Source organism: Sminthopsis crassicaudata, chromosome 5 (genome assembly GCF_048593235.1).
Source record: "Sminthopsis crassicaudata isolate SCR6 chromosome 5, ASM4859323v1, whole genome shotgun sequence".
Lineage (NCBI taxonomy): Eukaryota > Metazoa > Chordata > Mammalia > Dasyuromorphia > Dasyuridae > Sminthopsis > Sminthopsis crassicaudata.
In genome coordinates, this window is record NC_133621.1 from 255,889,694 (window position 1) to 255,906,115 (window position 16,422).

The following is a 16,422-nucleotide window of genomic DNA, read 5'->3' on the forward strand; positions in this document are numbered from 1 at the left end:
TTTTTTCTAAAACAATAACTATGTATATATATATATATATTCTTTTTTTGGGAGGAGGAAGATAGAAGATGAAGGTTTTTTCTTGAATGATGATGATTGAAAAAAGCCAGTAATTTATTTAAACATTCCAGTTTTCCATTTCTTTTCAGTTATGTCTGAAAAGAGAGATAAAATGAAGGTAGTTTAATCACTTGCTTGTTACATCATAGTTTTGTAAATGGTACATCTTGGATTGAACTGCCTTTCATCTATATTCTATCGAGAAAGATATATTATCTTTTTTTTTTCCAAACTGGAATAAGTGCCTTATAAGTACTTACTGCCACAATCACCATATTAAATGAATGGATCTAAAACCCTTTACCTGAGAATATGATGAAATGATTTTTTTCCATTATAGTATTTTTTAACCATATACACATGTAGTATACATGTAAAGTTAACATATGGATGTTAATTTATGAATGTTAATATATGAATATTATATATTATATGAATGCTAATTTTAATGCTAATGAATGCTAATTTGTTTCTCCCTTAAGTTCCAGATGTTGTTCAGAATGTTCATTGTACTGCCACTAGTTGGGAGTCAATTCTACTCAAGTGGGATCCTCCTAAAAAGGCAAATGGAATAATTACACATTATATCATAACAACTGAAAGGAATTCTACAAAAATAGCTTCACAAGAGCATATGTATAATTTTAAAGAACTTCATTCAAATACTTCTTATGTGTTTAAAATACAAGCTTCTACATCTGCTGGGGAAGGAAAAGAGGAAATATGTAACGCTAGTACATTACATGAAACAGGTAATTTTTTTTTCAGTATTTCACAATTGTAAAAATTACTCTAAGCACGCATCTTTTATATTACTCATCCTAACCCCATTTAAATGAAAACATTCTGCTGCTAATTTTTTTTTCATATAATCACCTACTTAAAATATAACTTATGAAAGTTCCCAGTCAGTTCTCATAATAATGAGGCAATCTATTTGGAGCAGGGGAAGAAGAAATGGCTGAGAAAGGTGGGAAAGCAAGAGAAAATAGTTAAGACTAAGAATCTAATTCTAACTTTTATATAAACATTCCCTGTCATGTAGCTCAAAGTAAATTTCAAAAATGAAACAAATTTCCTCTATTTTGGTAGATCACTGATCTTATCCGTGTGGGAACATCAAAGTAGGTACATGAAGGTAAATTGGATTGAGCTCTTCTTCCTCCTCCATTTCCCTATCCCACAACAGTAGCCACAAACCAACTTCTGGGCATCTCTGTCTCTCCCAAAGCCAGATTGAGGGTATACTTTTGTTCACATGCCAACATGTCTATATAAACATTCCTATTTATAGCATTGATAGTAATTTTCCTAACTCAAGTGGTCAGCATTGGTTTGGTTGTAGATACCATAATTTATTTTCTTAAGCCTCAAGTTATCCAACTTTCAAACAACCACAGAACCCAAGGTGGGTTGCTCTATAGGAAGTAATTTATTCAGTTGCTTTCTCTAATTGGGAGAGAGGGAATTGTGGAAGAGTGCATCTCTTTACATTTCCAAGTGTCATATTATTAAAAATCTTCCCTTCAGATACCTTTGGCCCATGAGATCTATTGTAATACATGGAAGAGCTGTTGGAATACATGGGAGCCACCTGACAGTGGCTGCTGGAGATCCAACCCAGAAGGGATCTCCTCTTGTAAGAGCATGATACAAGGAGAAGGAGAGAGAGTTGCTGTTCTCTGACCTCTCTCACTGAGAGGACGTTGCATTGTCTGACCTCTCTCCTCTTTCCTCTGCCTCCAATTTATCTCATTCCTAGTCCACAACACCTGTGTCAGCAAAAGCTGCCCTGCAGCTTCTTCAGATGCTATGATCAACAGCTGTGGAGGCTCTCACCTTGTAATCCTAACAATCCTCAACTCTTACTTTTTCCTCAGCAATCTTATCTAGACAAACTCCAGTGAGAGAGACTGGTATCTTAGATCTTTGTATTAGTAATAGTATCAAATAATCCCAGAAAGATCTCCCTTTTCTTTATAATTGTTCTGGAAGGAGCATTTCTCTTCTCTGTTGTATAAGTAAGGATATTTCCATGCTTCCTGAATTTGTGACTCATCTATTCATTTCATTTTAATTACTCTGATTCAATTAACTGGAAAATGACAATTTTATTGCCCCAACTCAAATAAATCCAAATTAACTTCAACATTTTATATCATCTATCTATCTATCTATCTATCTATCTATCTATCTATCTATCTATCTGTAAAAGACAAAGGGATAAATATACCATTAACAATAAACCTCAATTCTCTTTTTTTTTGTGAAATATGCATTAAGGCAATCATTTCTTTTTTTAAAATTAAAACTTTATTGACAGAACATATGGGTAATTTTTTTACAACATTATCACTTACACTCACTTCTGTTCCGACGTTTCCCTTCCCTCCCTCTAACATCTCCCCTAGATGGCAGGTAGTTTTGTACCTGTTAAATATGTTATAGTATATCCTAGATGCAATATATGTGTGCAGAACCATACAGTTCTCTTTTTGCACCAGAAGAATTGAATTCAGAAAGAAAAGTAACCTGGGAAGAAAAACAAAAATGCAAGTAGTCCACATTCATTTCCCAATGTTCCTTCTCTGGGTGTAGTTGATTCTGTCCATCATTGATCAATTGAAACTGAATTAGATCTTCTCTCTGTTGAAGATATCCATTTCCATCAGATTACATACTCATACTGTATTGTTGTTGAAGTGCATAATGATCTCCTGGTTCTGCTCATTTCACTCAGCATCAGTTCATGTCTTTCCAAGCCTCTCTGTATTTATCCTGCTGGTCATTTCTTACAGAACAATAATACTCCATAACATTCATATACCACAATTTACCCAACCATTCTCCAATTGATAGGCATCCAATTATTTTCCAGTTTCTAGCCACTACAAAAAGGACTGCCACAAACATTTTGGCACGTATAGGTCCCTTTCCCTTCTTTATTATCTCTTTGTGATATATGCCCAGTAGTAACACTGCTGGATCCAAGAGTTTGATAACTTTTTGGGCATAATTCCAAATTGCTCTCCAGAATGGTTGGATTTGTTCACAATTCCACCAACAATGCATCAGTGTCCCAGTTTTCGTGCATCCCCTCCAATAATCATCATTATTTTTTCCTGACATCTCAGCCAATCTGACAGGTATCTTAGAGTTGTATTAATTTGCATTTCTCTGATCAATAATGATTTGGAACACTCTTTCATATGAGTAGAAATAGTTTCAATTTCATCATCTGAAAATTGTCCGGTCATATCCTTTGGCTATTTATCAATTGGAGAATGGCTTGATTTCTTATAGAGTCAATTCTCTATATATTTTGGAAAGGAAGCTTTTATCAGAACCTTTGATTGTAAAAATGTTTTCCGTTTATTGCTTCCCTTATAATCTTGTCTGCATTCGTTTAAAGACTTTTTAATTTGATATAATCAAAATTTTCTATTTTGTAATCAATAATGATCTCTAGTTCTTCTTTGGTCACAAATTCCTTCCTGTTCCACAAGTCTGAGAGGTAAACTATCCTATGTTCCTCTAATCTATTTATAATCTCATTCTTTATGCCTAAATCATGGACCCATTTTGATCTTATCTTGGTGTATGTTGTTAAGTGTGGGTCTCTGCCTAGTTTCTGCCATACCAATTTCCAGTTTTCCCAGCAGGTTTTGTCAAATAGTGAATTCTTATCCCCAAAATTGGTATCTTTGGGTTTGTCAAACACTAGATTGCTATAGGTATTGACTATTTTGTCCTGTGAACCTAACCTATTCCACTGATCAATTAGTCTATTTCTTAGTCAATACCAAATGGTTTTGGTGACTGCTGCTTTATAATATAGTTTTAGATCAGGTACAGCTAGGCCAGATTCATTTGATTTTTTTTTTCATTAGTTCCCTTGAAATTCTTGACCTTTTGTTCTTCCATATGAATTTTGTTGTTATTTTTTCTAGGTCATTAAAATAGTTTCTTGGGAGTCTGATTGGTATAGCATTAAGTAAATAGATTGGTCTAGTTAGTATTGTCATCTTTAATATATTTGCTCAGCCTATCCAAGAGCACTTAATATTTTTCCAATTATTTAAATCTGATTTATTTGTGTGGAAAGTGGTTTGTAATTTTGCTCATATAATTCCTGACTTTCCTTTGTTAGACAGAGTCCCAAATATTTTATGCTATCGACAGTTATTTTGATTGGAATTTTGTAAATGTCTGAAACTCTGAACAGATGTACTGGAATCAGACAACCAAGCACTTAAGGCTAATTACCTATTGGACAATACTTTATTAGCATATTCTTGGAAAAATGGCCCTTCTCACTATTTGGTGCTGGATCAATCTTTCAGGAAGGATTAGGAGGTAGAATAAGACAAGTCAGAGTCACTTTGGAGGAGGAGGAGGAAGAGAAGGGAGGTCAGTGGAGAACATGTGGCAGTTTTATCCGTCCCCTTCATTTCTCCCCCTAAAGGCCAAGGACTTTTGCTTATCCTGACTCTGTCTGATTCTGAAGCCTCCAGGCAGCTAACCTGGACTTCACAAAATTTCTCTTTGTATCTCTTGCTGTTGGATTTTGTTGGTTATGTATAAAAATGCTGAGGATTTATGTGGATTTATTTTGTATCCTACAAGTTTGTAAAGTTGTGAATTATTTCTTATAGCTTTTTAGGAGAATCTCTGGGGTTCTCTAAGTATACCATCATATCATCTGCAAAGAGTGATAATTTGGTTTCCTCATTACCTACTAAAATTCCTTTAATCTATTTTTCAATTCTTATTGCTGAAGCTAGCATTTTTAACACAGCATTCAATAATAATGGCAATAGTGGGCAAACTTATTTCACTCCTGATCTTACTGGGAATGGTTCCAGTTTATGCCCATTACACATGATGCTTAGTGATGGTTTTAAATAGATGTTCCTGACTATTTTAAGGCAAAATCCATTTATTCCTATGCTCTCAAGTGTGTTTATTAGGAATGGATTTTGGATTTTATCAAATATTTTTTCTGCATCTATTGAGATAATCATATGGTTTTTGTTAATTTAGTTATTAATATAGTCAATTATGCTAATAGTTTTCCTAATGTTGAACCAGCTCTTCATTTCTGATATAAATCCTACTTGGTCATAGTGTATTATCCTGGGGATGATTTTCTGTAATCTTTTTGCTAATATTTTATTTATTATTTTAGCATCAATATTCATTAGGGAGATTGGTCTATAATTTTCTTTCTCTGTTTTCAACCTACCTGGTTTTGGTTTCAGTAGCATGTCTGTGTTATAAAAGGAATTTAGTAGGAGTTCTTCATTCCCTATATTTTCAAATAGTTTATATAGCATTGGAGTGAATTATTCTTTAAATGTTTGGAAGAATTCACATGTAAATCCATCTGATCATGGGGATTTTTTTCTTAGGGAGTTGATTAATAGCTTGTTCTCCTTCTTTTACTAAGATGGGACTGTTTAACCAATATACTTCTTCCTCTGTTAATCTGAGCAAGCTATATTTTTGAAGGTATTCTTCCATTTCATTTAAGTTATTGAATTCATTGGCATAAAGTTGGGAAAAGTAACTCCTAATTATTGCTCCAATTTCCTCATAACTGGTGAGTTCTCCTTTTTCATTTTTAAGACTAACAATTTGATTTTCCTCTTTCCTTTTTAAAATGATATTTAAAGGGTTTACCTATTTTGTTGTTTTTTTTCCCCATAGAATCAACTCTTAGTTTTATTAATTCAATAGTTTTTTTTAACTTTCACTTTTATTAATCTTTCCTTTTATTTTTAGAATTTCAAGTAAAATGTTTGACTGGGGGTTTTTAATTTGTTACTTTTCTAGTATTTTTAATTGCAAGCCTAATTTATTGATTTTCTCTTTCTCTATTTTATGCATGCAGGCCTCTAGAGATATAAGATTTCCTCTTATTACCACTTTGGCTGCATCCCACACATTTTGCTATGATGTCTCATTATTGTTATTTTCTTGGGTGAAGTAATTAATTATGTCTATGATTTGCTGTTTCACTGAACTTTAGTATGAGATTATTTAGTTTCCAATTATTTTTTTGGTCTATTTTCCCCTGGCTTTTTAATAAATGCAATTTTCATTGCATTGTAGCCTTAAAAGGATGCATTTACTATTTCTGCCTTTCTGCATTTGAATTTGAAGTTTTTATGTTCTAATATATGGTCAATTTTTGTATAGTTCCATGAACTGCTGAGAAGAAAGTGTACTCCTTTCTGTAATCCTTTCTGTTTCTATTTTATTTTCTCCAAATATCTATCATATCTAACTTTTCTAGTATTCTATTTACCTCTTTGACTTCTTTCTTATTTATTTTGTGGTTTGATTTATCTAATTCTGAGAGTGCAAGGTTGAGATCTCCCACTATTATAGTTTTTCTGTCTATGTCTTCTTGCAGCTCTCTTAATTTCTCTTTTAAGAATTTAGATGATACACCACTTGGTGCAAATATGTTTAATATTGATATTGCTTCATTATCTGTGTTACCCTTTAGCAAGATATAGTGCCCTTCCTTATCTCTTTTAATTAGATCAATTTTTGCTTGATCTGAGATGAGGATGGCTACCCTTGCTTTTTTGACTTCACCTGAAGCACAGTAGATTCTGCTCCAGCCTTTTACCTTTACTCTGTATGTATTGTCCTGGTTCAAGTGTGTTTCCTGTAAATAACAAATTGTAGAAATGTAGCATTCTGGCTTTTAATCCAGTCTGCTATCTGCTTCCTCTTTATGGGGGAGTTTACCCCATTCACATTTATGGTTAAAACCATGAATTCTGTGTTACTTGCCATCTTGTTAACCCCTGCTTATAATTTTCTCCTTTCCTTCCCCCTTACTCCCTTCCCCAGTATTAAAATTGTGAGTACCACTTGCTTCTCACAGCCCTCCTTTTTTAGGATCCTTCCTCCCATCTTAGAGTTCCTTCCCCTTTCTTACCCCTTTTCCTCACAATTTCTGTATTCCCTTCTGCTTAGCTTACTTCTTCCCTTTTCACTTTTCCCCTCCCACTTTTCAATGAGCTGGGAGAAGTTTTTTCTGTAATTTGAATATGTCTAATATTTTTCTCTTTAATCCAATTCTGATGAGAGTAAGATACACACTCAGTTCATCCCCCTCTCTTCTTTCTCTCAGATATAATAGGTTTCCTTTGCCTCTTCATGAGATATAGTATCCCCACTTTACCCTTTTTCTGATACAATTTCCTTTCCACCTCTAGTTTCTAGAACAAATTATACATTTGTTCTTTATGTATTTTTATAACAGAAATAGAGTTCCCAAGATTTCCTTTTACCTTTTAATGTTTCTCTTGAGCCCTATATTTGGAAAACAAACTTTTTGTTTAGTTCTGTTTTTTTCATCAGAAATAGATGAAATTCACCTATTTCATTTAATGCCCATTTTCTTTGCTGGGGAAAAATTTTCATTTTGCTGGGTAAGTTATTCTTGGCTGCATACCAAGTGCTTTAGCCTTTCAGAATATCAGATTCCAGGCCCTTTGTTCCTTTAATGTGGATGCTGCTAGATCCTGAGTAATCCTTATTGTGGCTCTTCTATATTTGAATCATTTTTTTTCTAGCAGTTTGTAGTATTTTTTTTCCTTGGTCTGATAGTTCTGGAATTTAGCCACACTATTTCTTGGCATTTTGATTTTAGGGTCCCTTTCAGTTGGTGATCGATGAATTCTTTCAACGTCTAGTTTATCCTCTGTTTCTATAACATCTGGGCAGTTCTTATTGATAATTTCCTAGAAAATAGTGATCAAGCTCTTTTTTCATCACATTTTCCAGGAAGTCCAATAATTCTCAGATTATCTCTCCAAGATCTATTTTCCAGGTCTGTTGTTTTCCCAAGTATTTGATATTTTTTCCATTGTTTCATTTTTTTAGTTTTGCTTGACTGATTCTTGGTGTCTCCTCAAGTCATTCAATTCCATTTGTTCAATTCTGATTTTTAATGAAATATTTTCTTCTATCACTTTTTAAATTTCTTTTTCTAATTGTCCAATGGAGTTTTTAAGTGAGTTGTTTTGTTCTATGAAATTTTTTTCATTTCACCAAGTTTATTTTTTAGAGAGCTATTTTCTTTTTCAAATTCACTAATTCTGTTTTCCTTGGGTTTACCTTTTCAATTCACTAATTCTGTTTTTCAAGGATTTGATTTCTCTATCCACTTTATCTTTAAATTACTAGGATGACTTATCCTGACTCTCTTGCCAAGCTTCCCTTTCCTTTTCTCATTTTTCTTCTAACTCTTTTGTAAGAACCTTTTTAATTTCTTCTATGAGAATCTTGTGTGTTGAGGATCAGATCATATCCCCCTTTGGTGATTCAACTGGAGACTGTCTGTTTTTAGTCTCCTGTGGGTTTAAAGTCTGCTCTCTATCCATATAGAAGCTCTGTATTGTTAGAGCTTGTTTTAACCTTTTACTCATTTTTCAAAGAAGAATCAAAGAAAACAAACTAACAACAACAAAAAACAAACAAACAAATGCAGTCTGCTTTTTTTTTTTTTTTTTTTTTTTTTTTGTGGGGAGGGCCTGGATGGTATTACAGAGCTTCCTCTACAGACTGCAGGTGGCAGCGGTGAGACACGAGCAGGACAGCAATGGCTGCACTGCATCTGTGTTCTGAGACTCTGAGAGTGTGCTAAGTCAGTCAGAGTGGGTATGGCGAGGTCCCAAGAGATGCTAGCTTTTCGGGGTTATAGTCTTCACTCCTTGTGTTTTTAGCTTCTCTGCTTGTCTACTGGCTTGCTGCCAGGGCAAAATAGCCACACTCACCACAAAAACAGTTGAGATCACACCCCATCCCCCTCAGGTCTGCTCAATGTGAGCTGCCTGCTGTGCTCTCACTGCCTGCCTGCAGTCTGTGCCTAATCTACTTTCCCTACCTATGAGCAAAAATAGACCTTTTCTGGCAAATTTTGAGGATGTCTTCTTTTGGTAAGTTTTTGTGGGTTTTTTCAGTCAAGCTCTAATTCCAAGGGCTTGTCATGAAATAAAGTATTCTGAGAGCAAGAAGGAGTTTAGATAGATGTGTGTGTCCTCTCCACCATCTTGGCTGGAAGTCCAAGGTAATAATTTCTTAGAATAGCTTTCATTGTTTTGTTATAGATCAAAATATTTATGATTTTTTGGACAACAAATATAAACAATAAAATATAGATTGTTATGCTGTATAAAACAATAGAGACTAGATTTTTCATTTAAATGAGAGAAGGTATTCCTTGATGAAGAAATTATTTTTACTGATGCCATATGTCATTACATCAGCAACTTGTAGTTAGATAAATTTGTTTTGAGCAAAGAGGAGTAGTTTCTTGCCAAGGGATTATAGGATCTTAGATTTAGAACTGGAAGAAATTTTAGAGGTTATGAGGTCCAACTCCTTCATTTTGCAGATGAGGAAACTAAGATTTAGAAAAGTTTGACTTGCTCATAATCACACAAGATACATACCCTAGCCAGCATAGTATAGTGCCTAAGTCACATATTATGTGTCAGAGAAGATATTTGAACCCAGAGTGATCTTGTTTTAAGGCTGGCTGACTATCCACTATACAAAACTGATTCTGTTTTGTATATACAAATAAAGAATATATATACATATATATATATATGATATATATATATGTGTATGTATGTACATGTACACATATATGTATATGTATGTGTATATAAATGTGTGTATGTATAGATATATATGTATATCTGCATTTATTTAACATATGAATAAGGCATTTAAAAAATTTTCATTTCCACTGTAATACTTTTTATAAACTTTACTGATCAATACTTTCTATTTCAAAATTTCTATCAAGTAAAAGTTTTAATATTTAAATAGTCAAAAGATTTTAGCATCATCTAATCTTGCTGATTGTTGATCAAGAATTTAAATTGTGTCTTTAAAAATATTCCAAATAATTTTATCTTTTTTGAAGTATATCCCCAGTATTGGCACTTGGTCACCTTTATCATGGCCACAATTCTTCTTAAGACTATTTCTTTTTTCTGTGTTCACATGAATTGTTTGCTGATGAGCAGTGGGTAGGAATTGGAGCTTTGTTGTTGGGAATGGAAACAGTTTTATAGCTGTTGTCAACTTTTAATTTATGGTAGTCTAAATTAGTCACAGGGTAGATAGTTAGTACTGAGTCACTGACAATGAATTTATTTTTGACATAAAGTGAAATCAAATTTGGTTCACTGTCTCATTGCACAGTGTCTGACCTTAACATTCTTTTAAGGGATTATTTGATTTTTTAAAAATATATCTGAATATATATATGAAAGCTTGGTCAATTTTTTAGAACAAAGAAACTTAGATTATGACCTAAGAAATTATGGCTTACTTGGTAGTCATAGCAGCACGTTATGTCCAAATACATCATATGTACCAAGATAATATAGCAAGAACATTTGCATGCTTGCTTTAAAATTTTAGGTCTTGGCAAAAACTATAATAATCCAAGTTATAATAAACATATGAAAAAATAGGATAATTTCAAATTGATTTTTTAATCCCCTCCTTCCTACAGAAGTAAGTTTTATCTGTAAATCTATCTTCCAATGAAACACAGGTTTTTAGCATTTAACACTCAGAAAATAATGGCTTTCTTCAGGTATTTCCTCATTAAGTGAAGTAAGCTGAGCAACCATGACTGCAAAAAAGGTCTGTGAAATAAAAGATTGTTTATCACCAACTTATAGCTTAGACTTGACCTGGATTTCATTGAGAGAAATAAATGATGAGAAAAGCTTCCTCTTCCAAAGTGCTACAACATCTTCTCTAAAGTATAAAGTCAAAGAGTACTCTATAACTTTGAGAAGTTGTGACCTGTGCAGAAATCACATTGATTATAAATCAGAGGCAAAACTTGAACCCAAGTTTTTTCTGGCTTTGAGATCAGTTCTCTAAGCACTATGCTATTGTGCTTATCAATAACTATGATATGATTCTAATTTTTATATGTACATATGGGCATTTAAGTATACTGCATAAATATTTGGTGCTTTAATATTCATAAAGCAGTTTTCTTACAATAGTCTAGAGAAGCAGCTAGCCTATGGATTATGAGACATTATGGGACAGTTGTTTATTCATTTAGTCATATCTGACTATTTGTAACTCCATTTTGTCTATGGTGTTTTCTTGGCAAAGATACTGAAGTAGTTTGCCATTTGCTTCTACAGAGGATTAAGGCAAACTGGTTAAAGGATTTGCCCAATTCAAACTCAGGTCTTTGTGATTCTGTGCACTAGCCACTTAGCTGCCTCCTAATAATAAATAATAAAGAGATTATGTGACTTGCCCAAGGTCATACAGCTAGTAAAAGTCTGAGATAGTATTTAAATTCGGCCTCCTGGCTCTAGGTCCAGCACTCTATTAACTGAGCTATCTAACTGCCTCATGAGAAGTTTTGTGTTCAAATTTTGACTCCTATTTTTTATTATCTGCTTTTAAGTCACACACTCTTTTAGGGCCTCAGAACACTCATCTGTAAAATGAGGAAATTGAATTAGACAGCCTCTAGAATTCCTTCCAGATCTAGATCTATGCTTCTAAAAATCCCTTCTGTATCAAAATTATTATCTCCATTTTATAAGTAAAGAAACTGAGACTTTCAAAGAGTGTGATTTTTTTCCATGGGTCATATATCTGATAATGATCAAAGGCATCAAACCCATCGGTATGCAAATATTTAATGGCATGAAATTGGTGTATGTTCATAGGATCATAGATCTAAATATATTCAATGATTATTTAATATTTTGATGTCTAATATATCAGTATTTAAATATATCCTCTAAATTTGATGAGTTTTGTCACAAATAGTACAGCCCTCTTATTTTATAGCTGAAGAAAATAAAAGCCAGGGGTATTGTCCCAAAAAAACCCAATGCTTAAAAGTCTTGATTATGAGTATCAAATATTGATAATACAGGAGAGGTAGCAACATGTTATGGAAATCAAATAATCAACCCACAATCATTTATTGTTCCAAGAACTACATTGGACAATAGAGTTACAAAAACAAAAGCAAAAGGGTGGGATTCATAATCATTGTGCAAAATTTGAAACTTGTTTTCTCCTCTTCTTTTCCGCAATGGCACTTAAAATCTATGCTGGTGAATATCTTCTCTCTGTGGTTCTCCAGTATTGCCAAAATCACAAAGACAACCTCTGCCCCTTTAAAACCCATTTAAAAAGTTCTCTTTTACCTGAGTTGGAAGGGGGGAAGGGGGGGACAGACAAAATCCATAATTCTACTTTCATCATGGAAAAAAACAAGATATTATGAAGTTTTTCTTACTGTCACAAACCAAATCAACACACTATTTCAGAAGTTTTTTCTCCCCTGGTATAGTTACCCATCTTGACTCCCTGTTTGCCTTGATCCATCTTAAGGTAAGGGTTAAAAGTGCATGATTGGGCTATAGTTTAGTTTTCTTAGTAAATTACAATCACAAATTTTATAATCACATGAAATCAAAACCTTATATATATGTATATATACATATATAGTATGTATTTGTATATTGTATACACACACATAAACATATATATATTTCTCTGCATCCATATAAGTACTTTATTAAAGATCTGTTGTACTAGCACCATGATCACATCTCTTTAATTTCCTTACGATAAAATTGAAATTAGAAATTTTTTTCTTACCTTATCAGATCTTACTGATACTCAAGTATTTATTTGCTGCTAAATTTGCACCTAGTATTTTACTGGGCTATAAATGGAACATAAAGAGAAGCAATCAATCAATAAACAAGAACTGGAAATCAAATAACCAATATGCATTTGTTAGGTTGCTCACTAAGTCCTAGACATCATGCTAAACTATTTCCACAATGGGAATAAAAAGAAAAAAGTAGAAGCAACATCTGCTCACATGAACTTTACTGTCTAGTTTGAGATAACAATATGTATATGGGTGTGTGGGTATATACAAAATAGATATAAATTGACGAAGGTGTCAAGTATTATAAGCTGAGAAGGGTGAGGTATCTGGAAACGTCTTATGTAGAAAGTAGCACTTCAGCCAAAACTTGAAATAAGGTACGATTGATTCTAAGAGATAGAAATTAACTCCAGGCATAGGAAACAGTAAATGCAAAGGAAAGGAGATTAAAAATTTGGTGCCACCATATGTGAGAAACAGCAAGACCAGTTTGATTGGATTTCATTATTCATAGAGATCTAGGATGTGTTTCAAAACAGGAAAGCTATGTTATGGCCAGTTAATGCAGGGCTTTAAAAGTCATTCAGAGGAGTTTATATTTGATTCAGGAAGAAAAAGGGAGAGACTCTATTCTTTAGTTTATTGAATAAAGAGAGTGACAAAATCAGTTTCACAGTTCTATAAAGAAGAGTTTGAAAAGAGGAGAGACTTAAGAGAGAAAGGCCAATTAGAAATTGAGAGGACATGTTTCTGAATTAGCAGAAATAAAGTTTTAGATGTCAGAAATATGGTTATGGAAGTGGGTCACGATGGTATTCAAGAACCAACAATATTGACATAAAGAAGAAATAACCCAGGAAGGATTCATCATGGTAAAGTAGAAAATTCCTTGGGCAATCATTTAAGATCTAGACCTGTAAAACAAAACATAATCTAAGCCTAGATTATGTAATCTCTAAAACACTTTCCAACAATTGGGCTCTGATTCACTTGAAACAATTTATAGCATAAGATATATGATCATTTCCTAAATTATGCAGTAAATTCAGTAGAGATAAGAAAATATAAAGGTCAAATTCTATCAGGAAAAAAAAATCACTAAAAACATGTTTATTAAGTTAGAGTTGAAAGGATTTGGACAGTGGAAAAAGAAGAGGAACATATTATAGATAGAAAAGAGGGAAAAAATAGCATAGAAACAGAAATGGGCATGGGAGATGTGGGATCAGCAGGAGGTAGCATCCCTACCCCATTTAGCCCAGAAGAGGAGGCCAAGTTGGATAGTTAGGTATTTCTATTATGACTGTCTATTAATTCTTGAAGTGAAATCAATAGATAATGAAGAGGTAAAATAGGCACCAGGAATATAGGAAATAAATTTGGGAGAGCAATTGATTGTAAAAGAATATGGTCTAAAATAGTATAGTAGAGTTTTTGTTATAGTTCAATCAATCTGAAGAAATCAAGTCAAGCATCCATCACAGATTACAAAGGGGTGCTATTTTATTTACATGAAAATAGCTTCACAGCCTCAAACAATTACAGCACAAGAGTCATAAATATATGAGTAGTTTGCATTTCAGGATACACAACTTTTAAGTCTCAGGGAATGGAGACAAGACCTATGAAGAAGGGGGGGAAACTGGGAGGAGTTTGAAGAGATAAAGGTGACATGTAGGAGGAGTCAGGTAGAACCTACCTAGCTGATCAGGTCCTAGACTTATCTAAAGTTATGGTTTACAAACAGAACTGTCTAGGACTTGATTATGGCTGATAATAACCTAATAGGATCCTTCCCAATAAGGGGAGAGAATAAGCTGATTTCAAAGTTCACATCAGATAAAAGCTGATCATGTGGGCCAACATGAAGATTGTCTTGGAAAGGATTTTTCTAATAATTTAAACAATAGTTTGAAATGAAGTTCCATTGAAGAAAATGTTGCTTCTTTTATTTAATTACTTGAGAAGCATACAAATAATAGCAAAATAACCTTCTTAAGAGAAAATTTTAAGTATTTAATATAAATAAGAATTTTTAGCATTTAGAGATATATGTTATTTCTATGCATTTATTTCCAAATTGTATATTACATATGATATAATTTACTTTTAATCTCTATGTGAAAGAAAAAAAGGATATTTTCTTTTTATTAGGCCATATTTTATACAATTATTTAGGTATTATTGTTGGATTTATTGCTTAGACTAATTTTGTCTGTCTAAATAGGGGAAGAGAGACATCTTACACTTATGAATAATCCATGCTGTTGTGTACATAATCCTGAGGCCGGAAAATTATAGCAGGAAATAAGAATTAGGAGAAATAAGAACTAGCTTATTCTTTTTTTTTTTTTTTAATAGATTGGGATACTGAGTCCAAGAAGTATTTAGAAGATAAATAGAAGTTAGGATGTAAGTTCACATCTTCTGTTTTCAAATAATTTATCATACTACAACCACATATTAGACATTCAATAAATGAATGTTGATTGATATATAATTCTTAAATTTCCCTTTTTCTATTTCTTTCTTAAGGGGATTTTTAACCTTTCTCTATATATACATATGCACTTACATATATATGTTTATAGTTAGACATCTGTAACAGATATGCCACTGTCTGCCAATACTACTGGGTAAATTTCATAAATACACACAGACAACATATACCACTAAGAATTTGTGTTAATTTTTTTAGTTAGGAAAACTTTTCCCCCCATAATTTGGGAGCTACTGCTTTATAATAGAAAAGTATACTAGAAGGAAGGCAAAAAATACATTAAGATTTTCCCACTAATTTATGTAAAATATTTTTAAGGCATTTAAATACAAATTGTCTATTAAAAATATAGAAAGTCTTTTCTTTTTACTAGAAAGACTTTGCTATTGTGAGGAAAGTGTTTTGTAAATCTCAAAATCCTGTGTAAATATTATATTAATACTACTATTACTACTGAAAATAATACTGGACCTACAAAGCCAAGACCTACAAGTGAAAATAATAGAACATTTTGCATCAGCTTAGAAAAATGTAAGTCATTTATTTAAAAGTTCTCTTTAGTATCTAAACTCAGCATTATGCGTGCCAAATACTTCTAAATTATCTCCCTTTTTAAAAGGCAATTTTAAATTCTTTGGCATAATTCTTCTTTTGACCCCAACTGATGCTGTAATGCTACTAGCCAGACTCAGAGGCTGCCACTGTTCTCTTCAACCCAACTCCAGCTAAAACCAGCTGTTCTGTAGGCTGACTTTTTTATTATTATTATTATTAGCTTATTTAGGAACTAGATATCCTATTACCCTCTCTTCCATTCTTGTCTTGCGCAGCTGCAGCCAACACTTTCCATAACAGCCTCCACACATCAACAAGTCCCCATCCTTTTTTTCTGGATTTTTATTTTATTTTACTGTAGTTTCTGTCTCTCTCTGTATCTCTATCTCTGTTTCTCTCTATTTCTGTCTCTGTCTTTTTCTGTGCCTTTCTCTATCTCTCTGTTTCTGTCTGCTTCCCTTTCTCTTTCTCTATGTCTCTGTCTCTCTTCCTGTCTTTGTCTTTCTGTCTCTCTGTCTCAGTTTCTGTATCTGCCTCTCTATCTCTATTTTTCTCTTTATTTCTCCCTCTCTCCTCCCGCAAAGAAATCCCT

General features: G+C 33.0%; 1 protein-coding gene across 2 annotated transcripts in view; it reads left to right on the forward strand.

Moving 5' to 3' along the window:
* PTPRQ (protein tyrosine phosphatase receptor type Q) overlaps positions 1-16,422 on the forward strand; it is a 246,041-nt gene that overhangs the window by 97,642 nt on the left and 131,977 nt on the right. For both annotated transcript variants that reach the window (XM_074270859.1, XM_074270860.1), the window contains exon 25: positions 543-812. In XM_074270859.1, coding sequence (XP_074126960.1) covers positions 543-812 — 270 coding nt within the window. The remainder of the gene's footprint in view (positions 1-542; positions 813-16,422) is intronic.